Source organism: Oppia nitens, unplaced genomic scaffold (genome assembly GCF_028296485.1).
Source record: "Oppia nitens isolate AA-2021 unplaced genomic scaffold, nextdenovo-longstitch-racon4-pilon3 scaffold1_pilon_pilon_pilon, whole genome shotgun sequence".
Taxonomy (NCBI): domain Eukaryota; kingdom Metazoa; phylum Arthropoda; class Arachnida; order Sarcoptiformes; family Oppiidae; genus Oppia; species Oppia nitens.
In genome coordinates this window covers 6,593,763-6,620,134 of record NW_026533199.1, presented here as the reverse complement: position 1 = coordinate 6,620,134, position 26,372 = coordinate 6,593,763, and the positions used below count along the sequence as shown (strand labels likewise).

General features: G+C 24.0%; 2 protein-coding genes across 2 annotated transcripts; one reads left to right on the top strand and one right to left on the bottom strand.

Moving 5' to 3' along the window:
• Positions 1 to 3,352: 3,352 nt before the first annotated feature.
• Positions 3,353 to 11,753, top strand: LOC128966433 (uncharacterized). The gene is made up of 10 exons (XM_054313284.1): positions 3,353 to 3,470; positions 3,674 to 3,882; positions 4,962 to 5,009; positions 5,139 to 5,178; positions 7,165 to 7,212; positions 8,954 to 9,087; positions 9,397 to 9,628; positions 10,433 to 10,572; positions 11,294 to 11,543; positions 11,668 to 11,753. Exons 1-10 carry the CDS (start codon positions 3,428 to 3,430, stop codon positions 11,751 to 11,753), a joined length of 1,230 nt encoding a protein of 409 aa, XP_054169259.1. The 5' UTR covers positions 3,353 to 3,427.
• Positions 11,754 to 14,650: 2,897 nt separating this feature from the next.
• LOC128952551 (disks large homolog 4-like) lies at positions 14,651 to 17,809 on the bottom strand. The gene has a single exon (XM_054297960.1). The coding sequence runs from the start codon at positions 17,623 to 17,625 to the stop codon at positions 14,731 to 14,733; it is 2,895 nt and encodes a 964-aa protein (XP_054153935.1). The 5' UTR covers positions 17,626 to 17,809; the 3' UTR covers positions 14,651 to 14,730.
• Positions 17,810 to 26,372: the final 8,563 nt, after the last annotated feature.

Genomic DNA, 26,372 nt, shown 5'->3' with positions numbered 1-26,372 from the left:
TGTTACTTTAATTAATAATTAAAATATTAATACTAATATTTTATTATTACTTGTAAAAACAATGTATTGTTACATGATAACATATATAGAGAAAAACAAAATTAACATGGGGATCCCATAGATAGAAATTTCTTTTAGAAACTTTCTAGAAATTTCTCTATTATTTTATAAATTTCTCTTTTTTGCCAACACTATTCGTAAAAGACTTGATGACAAAAGTGTTTTTCACTAATACTTAAAAATGCATTTCGCTTTCAAAGACTCTTTACTGTAAAACACATAAGTTTTAGTATAACTCATATAAAACTTTTTAAATGGATTTAACGCAAAACAAAAATTCTCTCTCTCTCTCTCTCTCTCTCTCTCTTTCACTCATTTATTATCTCTTATTTTAATCATTAATTATAATTATTTTCTATTTTATTCATTCATTTGAAATAAATATAAATTTCAACATATCGTGAAACACTTGTTTGTTTTCTCTTAATTGTGTTTCGTTGATTAAAATATGTAAAAATATAAAAAAATATGCAATTAATACTTATTAGTTATTTGATGATATTTTTTCACTGATGATTTTATTGAATTTATAACGATTATTTTTAAAAATATATTATTTGTTTGTTATAAAAAATATATTATTAATAAAGTTATCAACAATTGTTAATGACTTTTTTTATATATAAATTCATAAAATAGTAATCATAAATAAATATATTTTTTTGATGTAATAATATAAATTTTTGAACTCAACATATATATCAATATAAGATTTAATATCATATAATGATATCACATATACAATACCTCTATTGTAGTTCACAAATAAGGGTTGGTATCTGTTATTTCATGACAACATAATATTATTTTGTATTTTTATCCAATATTTTGGTTTAAATTTTCCAAAATTTTCACTTTTTCTATACTTTTACTCTTTTACTTGCATTGAATTTTCAGTCCATTTTAACATTAAAGAGAAAGAGTGTATTATTATTATTATTACTATATTTTAGTGAATCAAAAGTTAGTGGAAAGTCAGCAAAGCGTAACTCAAAACCATTACTTTGAATGTGTTATTACTGTTATTATAATAGATTGGACTCACATTTCAGTTACACTCATAATTCAATTCACAGATCTATTGATGAGCTCAAGAATTTTATCAAATTTATTGTATTTATTATTATTTATTTGTGTCCGAAATGTAACATATTTTTTCATCAAATCTTTTTTCACTTTAAAGTACTTTCAATTACCCTAATATTCAAACAAATTTTTATTTCTCTCTCTCTCTCTTTCTCTCTCTCTCTCTCTCTTTCTCTCTCTCTCTCTCTTTCTCTCTCTCTYTCTCTTTCTTTCTCTCTCGCTCTTCAATATCTAAATTATTATAATCACAATAATCTAAAGTAATATATTTTTATATATAAACAAATTACTTGTAGAAATTGCAGTCATTTATTGTAAAAATAAACAATTTTTGTTAAATTTTAAAATATAATATTTGACTAAAAATTTTGTACAATTGCTGTAAAAGAGTTCAAATATCATATTTAAATTGATTTGTATTCATAACTCAAAACAGTTTTTGTCTATTTTATCAAAATATAACTTATGGTTTAGTTATGTTAACAAATTGTTTGCAAATATAATCAAATATATATATATATGCGATATATTAAGCATTATTGAAGTCATATATTGATTACTATAAACTCATTATGAAAAGCTAATCATTCATAATGTCATTTGAATTTATTATATATCTATTGGATACAATTATATCATAATAATTGTACTTATGTTATAACAACCAATAATTTTTTCTTCACATTCAAATAACAAAATGTATTTTTTGTTATAAAAAAATATTTTTGATATATATATTATTTAATATATAACATACTGTACAATTCTACACACATATATATACATTAAATATATGTAAAACATTTTCTCAAATGAACTTTTAATTAATATATCATTTCTTATATATATAGCGTATATATATTAAGCAAATATATTTCAAAAGTTTTTGTAGCTATGAATACAAATTATTAATAATATGAGTATTAAAGCGAGAAAATCGATTCATTTGTTTAATATTCAGTTATATTTTGTCTAACATTTGTTGAATTTAAACAAAAATGAAACGTAAATTAAATTTCTTATTTTCTAATATTATTATTATTATTATTTTACTTATGTTTTATTATGTTGTTTGTTAATATTAAAGTCTTTATTTACATTTGTCTAAACAATAATGCATTATAATATATTAACGACAATTTTTTTAGATTAAAATGTTTTTCAAAGAAAATAAATATTAACAAAAAAAAAGATAAAATTATGTGTAAGTTGTGGTCTAATACCGGTGTCTTAAGTCAAATTAAATTTAGTGTTTATTTTTGGCATCAAATGACCACTCAATATAACCGCAAACATCCGACATTTGATATGAGATTAAAATGTGGCAAATTTTTTATCATTAAATAAACTATAAATATGTTTAAATAGTTGATAAAGTGGATGATATTATTGTAAATATTTAATTTTGCCTAAAATTTCAACTTATTTTAAAAACAAATACTGCAAAATTGACAAAAATATTTTACATTTTATTATATTACTGTAATTGCATATCATTATATTAATACAATACAATACAATTGGCATATTTTATATAGTTTTTTGTGTTTTAAATTTTCTATATTTAGTTTAAGGAAACATATGAAACATTTACATCTTAAGCAAAATGATAGATAATAAACATTAAATTTTGATTTTTGATTAAAGAAATCGATTAGTGAATGAAATGAGGAAACGCCTCGACTATTGAAACTCATAGTATTATATGATATAATTTATATAAATATACTTTTGTTGTATAAAAATAAGGCTAAAATTTGCAAAATTGAATAAATATCTTAAACTATTATTTATTAATATATTTAGACACAAGAAAATTACTTAATTCATAACAAAATTAGTTTTTTTGTTATTTTTCTACAATTAGCTATTTGTATAATGGTTTCAATTAATTTCAAAATTGGTTTATAACTTAATTACGTTACTCCATAATAATGACAAAATATATACCAAAATTGATTGAATAAGTTTTGCAATCGAATAAAGCATTTAATATTAAATCATTTATAACTAAATAATTTATATATCATAATCATAGATTAAAGTTTTATTTTAACAAATTTTAAACTAAAATTAAGTTTTAAAGACTAATGTTCAAATAAAATTAATATATAAAAATAACTCGCATTTAGTTATCAATACAAATTAAAAAACATACAAACAAATTATAAGAGCAAAACTATAGAAATAATCAATTTTAGGGACTAAAGCAAAATACCAGAAAAAAGTTGAACCGATTAAGTGTTGCGAGTATTGAAATAATAGACAAAAAAAGAAAGAGATGATAGAAAAGCAGTTCTTAAGAGAAAAAAATAAATGTTTTGGTAATTATGGACTAATTAAATAGCAAATGTTGGTCTGTTTAGTACTAAGCATAAGATTAATCTAAACTTATTTGTTATATTGTTTTTATGCTATTGTATCTTAATTGTAAAAACTATTTATATGATATATTTGTTGTATTATTTTTGGGTAACAATAAATTTTGTTTGTTTTAATTTTGATTAATTGTCTTAATCCTGACCAGAATCCGTATGTTTACGTATAAACCGATTTGAAGTACCGCCAGCCGTAGCAAAGGGACAGTCGGTTTTATTACATTGTAATTTTGATATGGAAGGGGATGAGCTGTATTCAGTCAAGTATTATAAAGATTATGTCGAGTTTTACCGATATCTGCCATTAGAGGAGCCCCGACCCGGACAACGGTTCAAACTTAGAGGCGCTTACGTTGACGTGAGTATTGTGACACTACTTCACACATCAATTCACTATATATTATGCATGAAATCCCTTATCACATGTTTCTCAGCCTTTTTTATTGACAGTCACTCTATATATACATAATTAGATGCTTTCGAAAGATTAGGCTTTTGTCAGGAAAAATATGTATTGTGTTTATACTGTGTGTATGTGTTTGTCTGTAACATACTGTCAGACTATCTTTTTGAGTATTTTAATATTGCATTAATGATAAACAGTGACCTGAAAAACATAAATGATTGACTCATTTAATGATAAAACATATAATAATGATATTTGATTTTTTTTCTCCAAGTTTTCTATCATTACGAGAAATATAGTTATTTAATATAAATATAAAAATTATAATTTAGTTTTAATGCTTTTAAAAGAAAATTAGTACTATTGGAGTGATTGTCATATAATGAAAGAGCACTCAATACTAGACTTATATATTGTATATATTTGTCTTCTTATATGACTCTGATGTGACTTATTTTACTGTAAATCCTAATAATAATGTTTGCAATGAGAGTATATTTGGTAGGGTTGGGTGTGTCTACAGTACACCTCAAAACTATACTAAAAGTAGATTAGCTTCATATCTAAAAGTCAACTAAAAATGCTACAAAATGCCAGTATCTCTCTCTCTCTCTCTCTCTCTCTCTCACTCACTCACTCACTCACTCACTCACTCACTCAGACCCACACTCACTCTGTTTGTTTGCACGACATTTCATATCAAAGTCAATCCTTTATATGTTTTATATGCTGTAATCTATGGGGAGGGGAATTATACCTTTCCGTGTGTTTAACTCACAAATCGCACAAATATTTAGACCCAATAAATGTATTTATATATTTATACATATATATATATATTTAATTTTGAACATTAATTAACTTATTAAACAAAAGAGTAATATTTATAGCAAATATTAATTTATTTCAATGCATAATATATTAAAACATATAAAAAATAATATTCAATATATTATAAGTTATAACAGTATAGATATTTTATATGTTTTATATGATGCTAATCATAATTATTACTTTTTTCATATTATTAGGTAATGCGTTCAAATTCAACTCATGCTTTCCTAACATATACTGATTTAGTAAGTCATTCATCACTAATAATTGATTTTAATATAGTTATAGATAATAGTACTAATAAAAGTCGTAATAATAAAATTGATTAGAAAATATATCTAAAATTTGTATTAAAATTAAATTAATATATTTAGCACTCGGATGGTATGTATGCGTGTGAGATCAGTACTGAAGGTAAGTCAATAATTTGTCGTTAATTTGTATTTATTATAACAAAATATATTTACAAATTTATAATAAAAAATACAGTATATAATTTTTAATTAATACTAAAGCATTTTTATATTATATTATGATAAAAATTTGATTACCTTATTTGAAGAGAAAAATTTAATTTTAACTAAATGTTCAGTTTATAATAAAAATTGCAATTTCACAACAGTTATAAATGTCAAAATATTTTTATTATGTTGTGATGATTACAACAATAACAACAAATAAATGAAATAATATAAATAAAACATAATAGTATAGTTTATTTAATGAATTTCTAGACCAATAATATACAAAATAATATCTCAAGGAATTAAAACATTTACTTAAGTAACACTCATTATATTATAATTGTATACATAACTGATTAAAATCATTAAAGCTTTAAATACAATATATTTGCCTAAATGTGTATTATTTAGATAGACAATAATATAAAATATTGTTTAGTTTTATTTAAAAGTGCAACATTGAAATTATTTAAAAAGATAATATATTATTTATTAGAAACATTTTTATTTAAGTTTTTTTGAAATTTAATTTTAAATCAAAATCTATTTTAATCTAATTTTTTTTTAAAAAAAGGAAACGTTATATTGAATGCTTTAAAGCAACTAATGGACCAAAAATGCTATTAAAAAATGATAAACAGTTTTATAAATTCCTTAACTCTTATAAAATTGGTTATCATTTTTGCAAAACATTTTCTTTATTTGTGTCCAAAAAATTTGATAACTTTTATAGTTTTTATAAAATCTTTATTATATAACAAATGTTAAAATGTTATATTTTACTCATGATTATAATTACATTAAGATGCTAAACAATTTAAAATATTTATAATTTATTTATATATATGTAATTATATACTGTATATATATATATATATATATATATATATATATATATATATATATATATATATATATATATATATATATATAGATATGTTAATTTATAGATAAAATTAATAACAAAAATAGATTTTTATTGATCTTATTTTGAATGTCTCACATAAAATCAATAGATCCCACAAATACTGATATATAAGTTTAGTTTATAAACTGAAAATAAAATCTTAAAGTCGCGATGTTTACATTCAAATAATACTAATGATATGCAATCATTAATTTAAATATTTATCGGCTAAACAATAGTACAAAAGTTGCAAAATTATGTCAAAACATGGAAAGTATCGTTTATTTGCTTTTCTTTTTAGTTGAAGTATCAGTTTAACGCTAATTGACATTAAACTAAATAAATGTTTACTAAATAAACCCATTTTTTATTCAATCATATTGACATTTATTGCAATATATTGTCTTATATTAATGTTTAAAGTATTATAATTTATATATATAAATTTAAACGTTTTAACATAAACAATATATGTATTAACACTTGAGATATGATTTTTAAAAATAAAGATTTAAACGTTTACTAATGTTATGTCATGTTATATAGTAAAGTTTAAGTACATATAATATTAATAAATCTTAAAGTCATAAAACAAATTGTGTTTAAAAACTATTGCTTAATAGCTAATCATTGTATTTATTGTCTTAAAACAAGTAAATGAATGATGACTTTGAGGTTATATGACATTAGACATATCAGACATACGATTGATATTTACTAAATGAGCTTATTTTATATGACAAAAATATAGATATTAATGATAATTGACACATAAAAACAATGATTGGATAACGTTATTATCGGTGGTCTCAAAATTTGTAGCGAAAAAAACAGTTTTATCTCACAACTAAAGTGATGCTTAATATATAAATCCCATTAGTGCTATTAAATGACATAAAATATCAATTGAGAGGCAAAAATATCTTAATTTAGATGTATAAAAAACACAAGATTTCTAACTTATATAGATTTTAATAATTTCTTTTATAAATAAATATTTTAGTAAAATTTAATTAATTTAATTATAAGGACCGTCGTATCGGACCGTCAGAAGTGAACAACTATTGAAAGTTTATGGTATGTATTGTTATTTATGTTTGATTTGTAAATTTATTTARATTATATATAAAAATATAAAAATATTTAAGTTTACAGTATATACATGTCTATAATGTCTATAAATGAGTTGAAACATATACTGATAAAGATATAGCCTTTAAAAGAGAGACTAAAGAAACAATTTATATAATAAATAGCAGTTTTGCTTTCAAATCGGTTGACTGTAAGCCTAATTTGAAACAAACATCTAATGCATCGACTAATGCCTCAGAATTACAATTGTAATGATAACTAATCGCAATTCAAGCGAAAATGAGTCTCAATTGAGATGAATCAGTAATTTTGCATTTATAGGACACTTTCAGTGCATTTCCCTATGTGTCAGCTCTTTGCTAATAATTGCTATCCCCTTAACAAAACTAAATTCAAACCTCTATTCAAATAACAAATCAATATTTGTAGCGATTTTTAGTGACCATAAAGACAAACAATGTAATGTAGATATTATTTATTTATTCAAACATATGTTTTTTAAAATTGTTTGACAACTTTGTTAAGTTAAATAAAAAATTCAACACAATTACACAATAAAACAGATTGTTAGTACAGTATGTTTGGTTGTTTTAATTTTAAGTACTGTATCTATAATGCAATAAAGTTAGTTAATTTATAAATATAATTTATAATCAATAAAGCTGATTATGGCTTAAAATATTTAGTATTTTTAGTATAATTAATACAGTAATAATTTAAATTATAACTGGAGAGTCTATAATATATTACAATATACTACAGTAATATTGTATAATATTACTAGAAATCAATTAAAATGTTGATGACGTTAGTGATCAACAAATATTATATGTTAATATTAAACTAGACTTAAGTAATAGTGAATTATTAGCTCAGATACCCAAAGTGTACAAATAAATAGTATCTTATAATTATTATTTTATATTAACTAATATCTAATATCTAATACTCTCAGCAAATAATATATTTTAATAATAAATCAAATGTTAAAACAATAAATATTTTTAATACTAAGCAATTTTAGAGTTAATTTTTAAATTTCTTAGTAATAATAATAATAATAATATAATGAACACAATGTATATAATAATAATGTTTTTCAATAATTAATTTATAAAATAGCTAATTTAGTACAAACAAATTGTATTCATTAAATAAAGTATTTGCATTATATTTGTTTATTTAACAAACAGTTTATAGTTATAAAATTAAATATTGGAATTTTTACAATAGTATTGCAAAAAAGTGAATAAAGACTTGAAAACTGTTAATTTTCGCATACATTTCTGTGAATTGTAATTACTTTTTATACAATTATTCAAAAACATGAAAAAGAAGAGAAATTAGTTTTATTATCATTTATTCACTTTCTTTAATATAATTTAGTTATCATTATTCTCTTTCTCTCTTATATTTCATTTGTTTCAAAAGTCATTAATCATTGAAAACTCTTTCATATGTAATTGAAATTAACAATTAGGCCGACATTTGGGACTGACTTATCATAATTAGAGTCTTAACTTAAATCAAAATCGAGATTTATTTTACACTATAAGTTAACGTTTAATAATAAGTTATACTTATATTGCATATGTATGTAAAAAACAGAATACATTTTAATCTAATTTCAGTGAATTTTTTGCTCAATTTATATGAATCACTAATTCTTGTGATATAATAGACATTATTAACAATTTTTTTTATATATTTCCACTTTTGTGAACAGTTCTGCCAAAAGAGAGTCTCCGTATTGAGGGCTCGGAGTTATCGTATGATTTGAACGATAAGATCAATTTGAGCTGTAAGTCGGGTTATGCCAGACCTCATGCGACACTCCATTGGCTCATCAATGATCATATGGTATGGCATCACATCCAACAACAAAAATATATGACTAAATTTACTATCATTTGTTGACTCAAATAAAATACACTTCAATTTAAAATAAAAAATCGAAACTCAATATAAAACATGTTTTCTTATCAAATAAATGACAATTTTTATGATTTTAGAGATAAAATTTATTTTTATATATTTAGTAGCATTACATTTAGTTTGTTTTCATTATTTGTTTGATCCAACCTTTATGTTTAGTTTTATTTTTGTATTTAATTATTTTTGTTGATTTTAAGTTTATTTTTACTTAATAATTAAATATTTGATTTTTAGGCACAACCGCATCAATTGATTGAATATCCCATTGAAACCAATAAGGATGGACTACAGCGCAGCCAATTGGGTCTTCTAATGTATGCCACTCCTAATTTCTTTAATAGGGGTCAGTTAGCTTTGAGATGTACAACAACATTGACATTGGTTTACGAGTTTGAGGCCGTCGAGTATGTAATCGCGGGTTCGGCCAGAAATAAGTCTCATCGGAGTTCATATTCCTGGAGAAAAGGTCTCACCATTTATTATATACTTTGCTTTTAATGTTATATTTAAACAATGGGTTGATATGAGATATTAGCTTAATATCTATTTTTTACTCAAATAAAGTGTAGACAATATAACAACAAAAGCATATGATGTAGGCTATCATAAATTTTTATGTCAATATTAATAGGATTTTAGTGATAATATTATTTAAAAATTCAATTATTTATGAAAATAGTTAACTATATTTATATAATATAGTATAATATATGTATATAATACGGTATATAAGATACAAATAGAAAAATGTTTTCTGAGCCCAAAAAATGTGTTTGTATTTTGTTAATCTGAGCCCAAATTTTGACACATATTTATGATCTGAAAATTATAGTATTATTGTATTACTGATGGCTATAGCGAAGAGTTCCCCATAAAATAACTACTATTCCCTTAAAAATATCTATTACTTTAAAATTCAATAGTTTTAAGAAATGATTTATGAAACTTATTGCACACAAGAAGTTTAGGATTTCATTGAGTCAGCAAACCGTGAAAAACAGTTTATTTTTAGGTCCCAACTAAATGTTTTGAACAAAACCTATTCATATAATATATTTATTAAAATAATACATTTTAACTAACACAACAAAATCATATTGTAATACACAATAAAAATAAAATTCTAAATATATATTATTGTATTTTAATAGTAAATGATATATTTGATCATTTATTGACCATAATATAAATATTTGTTTATTAACTACTGTTTATTGAAATGTATATGAAATTAAAAATTATTTTTTATTATAAAACTGATGGACAATAGATTGGTCTATTCAACCAAACCGTGAAACTCCTATAATAAAAGGTGTGAAACAAAGTTATAATGTAAACGAAGTACTGAACGTCAACTGTACGACAAATGCAGTCGAGGCTCAACTCAAATGGTATGTCATGAATGTGGAGGTAAGGCATCACACGATTCACCACTTTTGACATCTCCTTTACGTCACTTATTATTTCAGTATAAATACGGTTAATATTGACAAACATAACATATTTCAGACATTGACTCTCAGATCACATATCAGACTTTGGAGACAWACTTATTATTTGAATGCATTTTGTATCATATATTTGCAAATAACATATAAATACTTTTAAATATTTTTGCTTCAATTCTATGATTAACACATAAGAAATTGTCAATTATGTCAACTTCCAGTTATTACAGTTTTGCTTTAATGAGTTTTGACTAATATTGTCTAAATTGTTAAACACATTTTTGGTGTTAAAAAATATTTAATAATTGTTTACAATTGCCAATAAATAAAAAACTAAAATAAAATAAGTGACACCGTTTGTGGGCATTTTGCGGTCAATATAAAAGTTGAAATACAATTTCATAAACACTAATCACATTATAGAGAAACACCAGAAAAAATATAAGTCAATCATCTCTTTTTGATTTATCGATCCAATTGTTTGCCAGACTTTAACACTATTTATATTTTTTTCGTTTTTTATACCAACAAATCAATGAAATCTCGTTACGCATTATATCTGAGTGTTAATGTCATGAATAAAACATTTGAAAACAAAATTAAATAAATTAAAATAGTATTTACAAATATCTTATTTCTCTTATTTTATAAATCTTTTTTATCACACATATATCCTTTAATAGGTTAACGAAACTAATTTGATTCGTTATATAAACAAAGAGTCGGGAGCTTTAATACTGGGGCTGAGGATACAAATGGAGAGAAAGCACTTCCAGATCGAGGAACTGAAACTTAGATGTGTTTCCATATTTCACAGAAATATTGCAGAATTTCACGAAAATTTAATTATCCGAACCTATAATCAGGAGATTCTTGAGGCTCAGTCCTCTAATGTCGAGTCCAACAGTCATTTCATTTATTTGGCACAATATGGTGAGGCATTTGTTATGACAATTAATAATTATCATGTATTGCATGTGTTTAGCATTATAATAGTCATTTAATCAACAAATAAAAATATGATAAATTAATATGACTTTTATTATTTTTTTAACAGGAACTTACAGTGGCCTTATATATTTAATTAAAATTTTAGTTATATTATATTTCAATCAATTTTACATTTCATTTTGTTATGTGTAGTCCTATTGTTTTTATGCTAATATATTAATATATATTATATATAAATATATATTCACACAATTTATTAATTAATTTGTAAATACTGTTATCTTTGAGCAACTCATCTGTAAAAATAATTACATAATTATATGTGAATTAAAAACGTTTTTATTCGTCATATTATAATTATCTGTCTTTTTTTATAAATATATAATATTTTTAGGTGAAAATGAAAATTCAATTTTTGCCTTTAAATTAAGATTTTATTTAAATTGAATTAATCGCTAATAAAGCGGAAAACAACTCAACTTTATAATAGTTTTATTATATGATATCATAAACAGTGTATATACTGTATTAATAGATACTATACGTGAGGGTCGACCTATTGTTTCACATTATTAAACGTATAAATTTTAGTTTTTATGTTCACTTCATTCAATACATAATAATAAACTACACATTGAAAGCATAAAAAGCATTTTCAAACAAAACTTATGGTCCGAAAAATATGATTTGATGTAATCAATGATCACATAAGCTTTGAACAATAGGTTATTTTTTTATAACAAATGTGTTTTTAAAGCATAATTTTATTATTGATTTTGGATTTCAATTTTTTTTAGTCTCACATATTCTGCTTCAATACCTATTTTAAAATCTCATTTTTTACATCAAAGTTTAAGTAAATTGATAATATTAATGAGTGTAATTTATTTATACAATATATTTAATATAATTATCTAATAAATAATAATTATATCTTACTTATGATATGATACTAATAAATTAAATATAATAAATATTCTTAAAATTTTCAATAATTAGATTATAAAATAATACTGTTTCTCAATTTAAATTATAAAACTAATATAATAGTACAACAGTTATAATATAATTGAGAATTTGTTTTTTAATATAATTATTTTTATATAATAAATAAATGATAAGAATTAATATTTACAAAATAATGACATTCATATCAGCGATAACTTAATAAACTATTGTTGTAAAACATCCGTCTAATAAACAATTATAGATTATATACTATTATACGTATATAAGTTTATTATTACAATATAATAATAAACTGTTATATGTTATGCTATACAAAAATATAAGCAAATATTCATCATCGAGTAATTTAATAATTATAAAATATATAATACAGTAATAAGCATATTATTTAACAACAAAAAACATAATCCGTTAAATAGCAAAGTCAGAGATTTATAATTGATTTCTACAGAACTTGAAAACAATTGAATTGTTTTGTATTTATTCAATGGCTTAACACTGAATTAATAATGCTTTAAAATGAGACAATTCATGCAATTTATGCATCGCTTCACATAAATATAGTTTGATTTTTATAATTCCTGCGCTTTATATTCATTGAAAGCTAACATTTTTATGTAACCGCATATTAATAATATCTAACTTTAATTGTATTAATATGCTTATGGCTGTATATAAACAATGAAGCAATTTATAATTTTAAGCATTAATATTAATATTTATTTTTTTAAAAAATAAATACATCTTTTAATGTTTTTATTATAAGTAGTAAATAAATGCAATTAATAAACAATAATAAAATTATTGCTAAAAATTAATATTAAAGCAGTGTTTTGTTTTGATTTAGACATTTATTCATAAAATAAGTGATTTAATGAAAACAAGAAAAAATGAAATAATGAGTAAATATTTGATTTTAAAAGTGCACAAAAAAATCATTAAATGATTGAGTTATATATAATATCCCCGTTAAAAATTCACAAACAAAACTAATATAAATTTTATAATTTTGTTTCATAAAATTGTCATTTGAATTGAAATAATATAAATATAGAGTAAAACAAGTGTACAATCAATGAAATGTATGTATAATTAAAAATAATGTTTTGATTAGAAATTGTCTTTAAGTAAATAATTTGTTCTCAAAAATAAAAATAAACTAAAGCTTTAAATATTTAATAATAAAAAAACTAGAGAAAGATTCAAAAAATAATATTAATAATAAAATGTATTATATCTTCATTGAAAAAAATGTTGATAATATATTTTTGTTGTATTGACGATGAAATAGCGTTCAATAGTTGCCAATCGATCGACAAAAACGTTGCTTTAAAAACACTTTTGCCATTAGTTTTGAAGAAATTGTCAATATTTTTGATAACATATTTTATATAATATATATCTTCAGATGGCTTTGTTGATGATGTCGTTAACAAATGTTTATATATATATATATATATATATATATATATATATATATATGTGTGTGTGTGTGTGTTATTAATTTGATGTAATTTTGTATTATTTTTATCACATGTTATAAATTATGAATTAATGAATTTATTTGCACAAAAGTAACTTATTTTTAAAATAATATTATATAAATTGCTGTTAAATACTAATTAAATGATTGTTTTAAACTTAAGCTAAAGTAAATGTGATTTAAAACTATTAATTTTTTAAAAGATCCCGACTCTTATCAAATGCCAAATAAAATAGTATATGATATATGAATAAAATCAAACAAAACTTAATAGTGTGTCCAATAAATAACAAAATTCTGTAATAAAACAAAAATTTTGCTATTTTTATGGCATTTATACAAATTACACCTAAAATTAATTAAATATAAACAAAATTAATGTTTAAATTCAAAATATGTCCAAACATTTCAAACATTCAATATCTAATTGTTTCACTCATAGAAACACATTTAAATTTCTAAAATAAATAAATAAAAGTTGGCTTAAAATTCAATCAATGATTGAAATAATGTCGTAACAAATCAATGCATTAATTAATTGAAATAAAGTAAATTGAAACAAATAGTCAATTATGTATAAATATTCACCAATTGAGGCTTCATTTAGTTAAATAGATTTTCTCATTAATAATATTATAATAATTATGATTAATATATGAGTTAATGTTCAAAATATTTCCCTTTGAGTCTAATTAAGCGATAATATTATGATTAAAGTCATTGTAGTTTATCCTTTGCCGGCACCCAAATAGTGGGACCCGACTGGTCGTGAATAACGAGCTTAACCTTTGCATAAATCTCTTCGGGTGTGTCTCCGATCACTATTGCGGTAAAGTATTCGGCGAACTCCTGTTCCAGTTTGAGCGCCCGTTCATATTGTTTGCGGGCCTGTTCTTCGCTCATCCTTTTATTCATTTCAATAATCGATTCAACAGATTTAGGTTTTATAAATATGGCGATCGGGTGAAGACCCGCTACTTGTAGTCTTTTTATGGCATTTCCACTCACATCTAATATACAATGTTTGCCACTTTCGGCCACTTCGCGAACTGATGCCACAGAAGTACCGTAAAGGTTGTCATTGTATTGTCCGGCTTCGATAAACAGATGATTTTGTATGTCTTTTTCCATTTGTTCTCTCGAACACACAAAATGATAGTCTCTTCCATCGACTTCAAACTCACGTCTGGATCGAGTGGTGTGCGGAACACAAGACCCGAATCTATCGGGATATTCACTGATCAGATCGTCATTAATACGGTCTTTGATAGGACCCAACACAATGACAGGTCGCGCGTAATCAATCTCTTGCTGAACAACCGCTTCGTACGACAAAATCACTTCATCGCCTTTTAGAGAACTCGCTTCCGAGTCGCCACTGGCGGCAACAGCTTCGCGTACTGATATCGTTGACGAAGCATTGGCCACATCTTTAGTAGGCGACAGGTCTCGGTCTCCGTCAGATATGTCTTCATTACTATCCCTTGATTTCATAAATGGAAACTTTCGTGAAAATGAAAAGTTCTTTTTCTTGCGTTCGAGTGTTGACGACTTCCCATCAGAAAAATTATTCTTTCCGTGAAATTTAACAGATTTGAGTCGAGCCCTCTCTCTTCTCTCAACCCGACGTTTTGATGCAATTATACCAAAACCTGTCTCTTCCTCGCCGTCGGGCAATAATTTCCTCGATTGCCACCACTCGTCGTCCGAAGCATTTATAACGTGTAATATATCTCCAAATCTAAAGGGTAGACCACGACTGGGTAGTCCTGAGTCTCGTAACGGGTCGTAATCGAAGAGTGCTCTCACATAAAGTGATTTCTTCTGTGAGGTCCTTAATGTTCCCGTCGTATTCATCATCATATGTTCGCGCAAATCATGTATTTTTGCTTCAAATCTGTTATATTCTTCGGGACGATATTGTACCACAAGAGTGACCGTTTGTCCGGCATTTTTAAGAGCTTGTGCCGCCAGTTCATGTGTAGCACCGCGAAGATCAACGCCATTAACAGACATAACCTGATCTCCTCTCTTAAGCTCATGGCTGAGATCTGCCGGACCACCCGCAAGAATAAATGATATAAATATTCCTTCGCCATCTTCACCGCCAACAATATTAAATCCCAAACCCGTTCCTCCTTTTGTTAAAACAATTTTTCGGGGCTCACGAGTCATGTCCTCTTCACTTGAAGCCTTCGGTGTATCGACACTGGACTTTGAGGCAAACATATCTGAAGAGTACATATCTGTTTGCATTTGATTGAGAGGTGGGGTTTGTAATGAACGGGTAGATATGGCTGCTGTTGGCTCAGAGGCTATGTTTCCAATGGAAGCGGTGCCCGAAAGTGATGAATGACTGCGATTTGGATAATGAGAGACCAGATTCTGTTGTATTGGCGTCAGAGGTCTGTATTTAATGACAGTAAGTAAAACACGATCTGAAGTGGCTTTGAGTGTTGCAACGGCTTCTTCGTGAGTGACGTTTTCAAGATTGGTATCGCCGACGGCTACTAACTTATCGCCGACATCGAGTCGTCTGTCAAGATGTGCTGCCCCGCCCTCCATGATTTTGGTCACATAAATACCATTATCACCGGAGATGTGTTGATTGCCAATACCACCGGCAATACTAAAACCTAATCCTTTATTGCCTTTAATTAATTCAATTTCTAATAATTGATAATTCGATGGTTTCTTTCTCTTAACTAAGAGATGTACCCGATTTCCGGCCCGTTTGAGTGCTTCGACGGCAGCCGAGTGCGGAACGTCTACCAAATCATATTCGTTTACTTTCAGTATTATGTCATCCGCTTGAAGGCGACCGTCTGACGCAGCGGCGCCTCCGGTAATTAATTTGGTTATATAAATGCTTGGATCGTCACCGATATGAGGGTTGTCTTTGCCGCCGGCTATTGAAAATCCGAGACCAGAGTTACCCCTTTCAAGTGTAATCTCTTCATATTCCCACTGATGACTCTCTAGAAGAAGTTCTTCATCGTGTAAATGATTTTCATTGATATTGTCGTTATTATTATTATTATTATGAAGAACTGTTCGGATAATATCATTATTGCGACGATTGGGTGAATCAGCCATTGTTTTGACAAAAGGAAAGGGAGAAGAGGATTGTGTCAATCTGTCCATACGAGACAATGCATCCAATGATTCAGACAAATCAATGTCCTCAGAGTCGGTAATAAACACGTGTTTGGGTTTGTTATTGACTTCTTCGTCAACTTGATATAAGGCTTCACTACTTTTAGCACTTAACGAACGGGTGGACAACCGTTCAAAGCTGTTGACCGTTAAGAGTGGACTACTGTTTGATTGCAGAGAAGATCCCGAATTGGATATAAGCGGTGAGTTCTCCCACTTTAAGGCAATATCAATGGTTTCGGAGGTCTTCTGTTGTATCGACTTATTATTGTCTAAAAGTGTTATTTCATAAAACTCTTGAATATCAAGCAATGCTTGAAATAATCGTGACTTAAATATACGGATCACACGATCAATGGCTTCCCGAAGTTGTTTATCTTCGGGTAAATTCAGTGATATTTGGTATTCTTCAAGCAGTTCCAGCGCTTTGTGCGCTTCCTCTCGACGCACAACCATTACTACCAATGCTCACCAATGATGATGACAACGACGACAATACTGCAAACCAATTGCAAAGACCACAAACACGCCATACAGTCGGTGAAGACATTTAATTAAAAAACAATAAAACAAACCAAAAAACAATATAAAGATCTCATTTAATAATTATATATCAAAGTCTTCRGTCACTATATTATCGATGATTTGTTGAGTTTGTTGTTATAATTTTTAAGCTCAAGAGTTGGTCCACAAGTGATCACACAAACAATACAACAATTGATTAATTATTTGTGATATTAAATAACAATAATATTTATAATAACAATATTTACGACAAACACAACTGTTTTCACTAAATATAAGTCCAAATCAATGATTAACTTCAATGATATTCAACTGAAATCACAAAATAAACAAAAATTAATAATTAATTAATATATCATATAATAAATACCAATCATTTGATTAATAATAATATCATCAAAGATATACTAAATATAGTAATATATATCATTAAATCAGATTAATACTAATAATAATAATAACAATACAAACCAATTGATAAATATTTATTATAATCATTACTTGAGATGAATAACAAATGTATTTTTGGTTTTCATATTAAAAATATTGAATATATTTTATAATTCAAATGTCAATCAAATGTATGGATGAGTTGAATGTGTTTTACAATAAAAAAACAATTTTCACACAAAATATAATATTAATTTAAACTACATTTAAATTTATATATCAATTATTTGTCGGATAAAAGTGTATTTTGAAAAAAAATTCAAATACTTATCATTACAAACATATGACTAAAATAGTCGTTGTGTTAATCATTATTTAAATCATTGTTTTTTGAGTCATTCAAATACATTTCAAATTCAATGTATATTTTAAACAAATTTTCAATTAAAATGTTTTTATTTTTTAAAAAATACAATAACTTATTATTAACAGAATATATGGATTACATAACAGAGTAGTAGTAGTATTGGTGTGTATTATATGTGTATTATATTTGTGTTTTTAATAATGATTTTTAATAGCGATTCAAATGGTGAACACAACACATACTTTTAGAGCCGCTCTTCAAATAGCATAACATTCAATACACCCATTGATCAACTGTTTGGGTAATGGCGCGCAATCCCTGTCCCTAATGTTAGGTTACATTTTGCTAATAGTCATTATATTTTATTTTTTAAATCATAATTTTAAATTAAAAATTTAATTAATCTAAACATATAAATTGATTTACTTTGAATTGTTTGTTTAATTGCAATTTTCTAATAGATATTTAATGTATTATTAAAGAAAATTTTAAAATTATAATCAATGTGTGAATTGATTGAATGTGTTTCGAGTAAATGTAATAATATTTTGGTTTACAATTAGCACCGTTAGAGGGAATCTGTATTATAGAAAGTTTGAAAAGTAAAATAAATGACTAGAAAATGATTGTATAGACAACTAGTTTTACTAAATTATCGATATTATATAAATCAATAGTAATCTAATGTAATATAATTAATATTTTTATAATTAATATTTGAAAACAAAATTTAACAAAAGTTAGTTAAACAGTTGTAATAATAAAATAATGTGAAGTATATGTGGGAATACCTGTATAAAAGGTATATGTCTTGCTTTGAAAGGTGTGTCCAAACATAACGTATTGTATGAATAAGTTTTGGCAAAGAATTTGATCCAATATTTGCAGTGACTCTCTATAGCCGACAATCCATTGAATATAATACGTGTGTTAGATATGAACGGTAAGTGTCGGTACAGATAATAGTGTGTTGTATTCATAGCAACGTTGTGTTCGGTGTGTATGTGCTGTCAGTTATATAGACATTGCTTTGACTGGTCTGGCATTAGTTCATTCATACATTCAATGCATTCATTCATCTCATCTCACATTTGGTGCATATCTTTAGCCACGAAATGTTGAGACAAAACTTTACACTTATTTTAAACACATAACAGATGTTTTAGTATTACATTTGAAGACTATGACTGTGGTGTGTGTGAAGCTATCCATCAATTGTCTACATATATGTGCGCTAATATTCACYAGTGATAACAACTTGTCATTAATTTAAATATTGTGTCGTACCTGAGCTCATAGACAGGTCACTGATTGTATGCATAAGAAAAAGTTTGATGAAAACTGATTTATTAAACAAAATTGTGTTTAATATGTTTTTATTTAATTATTTTACAATTATTTCAAAAACTTTATTTCATATATTGTATATATAAATTGACACTTTATTTAATAAACTTARAAAACTTTTTTATGTTTAATTATCAATTTATTTATAAAACTAAAATAAACTATTTTTAAAATAGTGTAATTAAATATTAAGAAATTAATTAAAAAATTATCTATTTATGTTTAATGTGACAAAAAGTTTATTAATATTAATAAAAATAACAATTTAAATACTGGATATTATGGCAAATCTAATTAAATGGAAATTATTTTCATATTTAATGAAACTTTACTTACTGTTAATTAGTTTAGTATTATTATTTGGTAAGTTTATCAATATAAATTATAAATAATAATATAAATGTATTTAATTATTTTTTTTATTGTTTTGATGGATTAACTAGAATATAAATTACACAGTTTAACAAATTTAAAAAACAAAATTATTGATATAGGTATTTTGCAATTTATAATTTATATATATACTGTACATTGTATCAAATACAAAACCAATTTGAGTATAAAATTTTTCAAATAAAACATTTACTTAATAAATACAGTATTAATACAATTATATGCATTACTTCCTTAAACTTATAGTATTTCAACACTGATTTATGCAATTTTTAGCCAAGAATTTGCATTTAGTTTTAATGTATTGAAGCATAAATTATATTATGTAGAGATGTGTTGTTTTCGTGATATTATTGTAACAATATATAAATTACATGACAACTGATATAACAATAAAATTGCAGGAATTGTATGATAAATGAATGTATTTTAAAAATAGTTTGTATTCAATGAAAGCACTATTTCTGTCAAATGGTTTTGTCGAGTATATTGTTTTTTGTTTAACATTTTGCTCCTAATTATTGTTATATTTAGTGCCATATGGGATAAACATATAATGAACAATATAAAGTGGATAACAAATTTTAAATTAGTTTTTAAAGTTTCGATAACATTAAATAAAAATTCAAAACTTTTAAGTGGCTTTATAGTAGTTTACTTATTTTACTTTATGTTTTCTAATGTTTATGTAAAATTTAAGTTGTTTATTGTTAAATAATTTTATTGATAATTGTTTTGACATGTAATCAAAAAATATTTTAAATGAAAAATATGTTAAAGTGTTGAGATAATGCAATATTGTGTGAATAGATGTACAGTATATATATAAAACTATTACAAATACAATATATACAATAAAAATAAAAATAAAGTAAACGATAAAATACTTTTAATTTGATGTGAAAATAATCCTTAAAATACTATTTGAAGARAAAATAATTTTATGTGTGTTATGTCACATAACTTATGTGTAAAATCTTTTTAGTTGTTTTGTTTGTTGTGATTTAAAAATTTATTGTTTTGATTCAATACAATCATAACTTACACTTTAAATGTTTTTATTTTAGAGTAACAAAAATACTACAATAAAATCGGTGACTCTTTATAAGTAAATAAGATATATATATATATATACTGTATATATAGTGTATATAATGTTGTTGAGGGATAAGCTGAGAGGTATGGCCTTTTGAAAGAAATGTCATCATTTAGTTGGCGATTCAGGTTTGCCTTAACTGGCATTGTTTGAGTGCTCTCTAGCCTACCGTTCCTTCACAGTCCTCATCGTTTCTTTCTTTATCTCTTTATTGTCTTTGAATCGTATTTTTTCGATACTTTCTAATATTAGTTTAAAAATAAAAAATCATTTTTGCTTTGCTTATAAAAAAAATTGATGCATTAGTTGTAATGTCTGATTGTTTTTGGTGCCAATTCAGCAAAATCTGTAGCATTTTTTGATCGATTATTCTGTATTATTATACTTTTTTTATATACAATGTATCTCAATGTTAACTAAAGCTCAAAAGCAAAGCTTGTTATATAAAAATCATTGTTATATATATTTTTATATTTTCTTATTACTATTATATTTATTATTATTTATATAAAGTAATATAAAGAGCTTATTGAATAATCTAGATATAAATATATATATATATAAAAATTTTGATATGGGATATACTTTATAATATATATATTAGATATATAGATAAATAATATTATGTATTTGCAAACTCTTATAAACTCATCTCTTTTTTTGTTAGATAATGAATTGAATTTAAAATACAATTACTATTCAATCATACTTTTTTTGTTTTGCTTTTATAATGTAGATATAGACATGTAATTACATTTTATTATAACATTAAAAATCTAATTTCTATTTTTTCATTTACCGGTAATTAGCATAATTAACAGTGTATTAACTGCTTTTTAAAATCTCAATCTAATAATAAAAGACAAATGAAAGCATTAAAACTTCTATAATTAAGTGAAGTTTTGTTAATTTGCATACAATTTATTTTTTGTTTGTATAAAAATATTATGCAATACAATTTAACAAACAATATTAGTAAAACAATTTTAAGATATTCTAATTCAGATATAAAAATACAAATAATTTTAAAATAAAAAATCTTGAATAATAAATAAAATTCAATTAGTAAATTTTATGTAAATAATTATATAAATTGCTATTTATTTATATAAATAATATTAACAATAAAGACATTAATTTTTATTTGAAAAACATACAATGGTTTGAATGTGTCACAATCAATATATAAAAATAGATCAAAATTAATAATTTATAAAATACTGTAATATATGAATACATAATATTATTATATAATACAATCATTTTTCAGTCATTCATGCATTTCATAACATTGTAATCTATCAAATAATTGTTTTGAATAATAAATTAATTTATTTTGTTTTGACTTTCAATATATATTGAATATATATATATATATATATATATATCGTGAATCAGGCCATCGATCACTTGTACTACACATTGTGTTTCACTATTTTTGTGTTTTTATGACCAAAAACACGACAAATAATTTTTCATTGGATCCCTTTCTACACTTTCTAAGTACGAGAGCATCGCTTTTAAGTAAACCTTTTGGAGTGTTTTATTGAAAGCCGAGTGATAGTTATAGCCTCTATTTACAAGTGAATGCCTCCCTGTGCCATATGATGGCTAAATGAGCTAACATTCACAGTAGTATGAGATGTGTGAGATTTCAGTGCAAATTAATGTTGTTTTCTCAGATTTAGTGGTTCACTGTATCGGTCTATCGGTGGGTCGGATAACACATACAATATAAGTATAGAGTATATGTTTGTGTTGTCTGTTTGTATGAACACAACAACATTGAATCCCTGATTTGCTTTTACTTCAAACAAACCTTTTGTAATGTCTTTCGTCTCTATTTATATTATACCTAACAATACCATACAATACTGTCTATAATGTAATATAACTGTAATCTCATTACATAACTTTGACTAATCATATTAATTCAAATCTATTGCAATTTCTATTGATAATCCTTGGATAAATTCTATACAATATACAATACATATATAGTATACCACATTATTGTTAAAATTAGGTTCTAGGTCAACATATTTTTTTATTGAACATGCTAATTTGAAACTAAAAGTAATTTTAAAACTAATATCTAAGTATTACCATTTTAAATATGTGAAACATGTATATAGTATTATTGTTTTACTTATAACTAAATATATAAATTATTGAATAAGCTAATTATTAAAAATTATTAATGAATTAATAGACATTTCGTTAATTATAAAAAAGTTTTTTCCCACATAATAACATTTACGCGCAATACTTATGAATGTTTAATGCATTGAAAAAGTTTATTTTTTATATTAAATTAATTATTATTCATTTGATATTTTATTTTATTTTAATTTGTATTGTGTGAGGGCTTAAATTAGTGAGTATATAGAGGTATAATAATGGTTTGGATGGCATAATCTCTGGTATGCCTAATGGTATGGTTCGTGTTATGCAGTGCTTAGAGAAAATGATTATTTTCTTTTCAACAATAAAAGTGTATTCACAGCAAAACATTTATAGCTCTATAACCCATAGATATAGTGATGAGAGACGCCCTTCTCTTTTAATATACATTTATGTGTATGTATTTAAAAGTCTCATATATATTGAAACAGTCATAAACTTATAGGTATTGTTGTTGTAATACATTAACACTGTGTCTGTGGAAATGCCTGTCACTAGTATTGACACAGACATGCATTTGCTTTTGCTGTTCATGTCGTGTACAATATTATCCATATCTATAGCTCTCATCTTTCCTCTCATTGACTCATCTAATAGTTTAGACATAACTCACAAATACATGAATATATAGCACATCTCTTACAACAAGATTAGGACAACCTTTTTAAATGTGATTATTTTGTTTGATAATACAGTATAACATATCATATGAGCATTTTGTCTCCCAGTTATCCCAAGCACTGGTATATCTTTCTCCCCCACACACAGACACATATAAATATATAGTAAATCTAACAGTCAATCACTTTTTCAGTTCAAAGAACTTTTAAATGCAAAAGCAAAACAATGTTTTAACAAATATTTGATACACTTATATAATAAACTTTATTTAATGTATTAGTTTRTAATTTTTTGAACACACGTTTAACATTTTGTTTTAAAAAATATCACAATTGGTGTGACAATGGTTTCATATGTTAAATGAGTATTATTTTAGAYAAAAATAAATTTTAAATTTTGCTATTAAGTCGATTTATTATATCATTTCAAAATATTATAGTTCACTATTGATTTTTTTAATAAACAATTGTTTTTTGTACAATTAAATTTATAAACAAATTATTATCAACAAATATATTAATATATTACTAATACTAAAGTTATATATGCTAACATTTTATTAACCAATTTAATTATAAAAATAAATATTCGGATTATATTAATAAGTTGTAATTGTCATTTATTATATGTTTTATAGTATAAATATTTATTTGATATTTATTAGGTATTATTTAATTTATAAAACAATAAAAATATTAATTGAGCATAAAATCTATATACAGTATTGTATTACTGAATATTTACAATACTATATACTGTATAATGTGATAAATATTTGCTGTAATAATGAAACCAATGTTTAATGTCAACTCTCCTTAAAACTCTGACAATTGACAGAAAGACAGGTCAAACATACTGTATATAAATACTAATGTCTGGATTGGGGTTACAAAAGCACACAATTATCATTATCATTGTCGTTGTCGTTGTCGATGTCTATCATAACTCATATCGGTTTTAAATATCAATAGATATTTATGCTGTTGTTGTTGTTATTGATGGTTAAGACACAGCTGTAAATATTCACAGAAATGCATAAATTATCTTTTAATGTCCTAAACATATCTATTCATTCAATTTGTTTATTATTAAAATATAAAATATTTCTATTTTCTGCTGCTTTTTGACTATAAAATAATATATAAAATTTTTTAATTAAAAGAATATATTATTCATAAATAAAAATATAATGTTATTTAATAACAAACTATCATATACTGTATAATATTTTTGTTATATATACTGTATATATATTACATATATATAATTACTAAAATTAATGGTTAAATATTATTTATTTATTTGTTTAAATGTTTATAATTTATGATATAATATGAACTTACAAAAAAAACTATTCAATTAAGTTTGTATTTGTAACCGCATTATACAGCATCGTTTTATTGTATTTTTATTTTTAAACAAACAAAATTGATTTAAAATACAGTATATTATAATAAGTACAGTATATTGAGAATCAATATAATATATAATAATACAGTAGTTTCAATTACAGTATATTTTAAATTTGAAATACATTATACACCAATATATATTATTAAAAAATAAATATCGATTTGATTATAAATATATTTGATATTTATATTTAGTTCACTTGTTTTATATATGAGATATAACTAAGTGATATATACATTAATGGTAAACGAAAACTACTTTTATATTTATTTGCATTTCTGAAAATTTAGTTCATATTTAATTAAAAGTACTTTTCAAAACTTTTTTCTTTTAATATTTAAATAAATAGTGTTAAAAACTAAAATTCTAAAATATTATATATAAATAATAAAAAATATCATTATTTTATTAATAAAGTAAAATTATATAAAATAGTTAGATATATCTTATAAGTTTCAAATATTTGTACATTAAATATGAATTGCATGAATTAGTATTTTATATTATTTAAGTTTTCAAAACGTTTTGATGTAAATTTTTTAGTGAATATGTTAATACTAATTGAAATAGAATCTCATTTTGAAATTTATTACTAAATTATATTTTTATATCGTTTTGTATAATTATAATTATAAAATTTATCATTTCTAATTTTTCCAGCTTTTATTTATGCAAACGTTGCCATTTCAATAATTTTAAGTATTTGGATGAAAAATTTAAATTATAGTTTATACTTATATTTATACAAAATTGCATAATAATAGTGAATGATTGCGTGCACTCAAATGTATTATACAATTGATTTGAAAGTACTTTAATGATTGAAATGAATTAAAAGTACTTTAAATCTCTCTTTATTATTAATTT

Bases quoted from the DNA above. Each gene is read 5' to 3' on its own strand.
- LOC128966433 (XM_054313284.1), top strand. From the start codon at position 3,428: ATGATAGAAAAGCAGTTCTTAAGAGAAAAAAATAAATGTTTTG. The intron at 3,471-3,673 runs GTAATTATGGAC...AATCCTGACCAG, and splicing joins AGAAAAAAATAAATGTTTTG to AATCCGTATGTTTACGTATA. The intron at 5,179-7,164 runs GTAAGTCAATAA...TTTAATTATAAG, and splicing joins GTGTGAGATCAGTACTGAAG to GACCGTCGTATCGGACCGTC.
- LOC128952551 (XM_054297960.1), bottom strand. From the start codon at position 17,625: ATGGTTGTGCGTCGAGAGGAAGCGCACAAAGCGCTGGAACTGCTTGAA.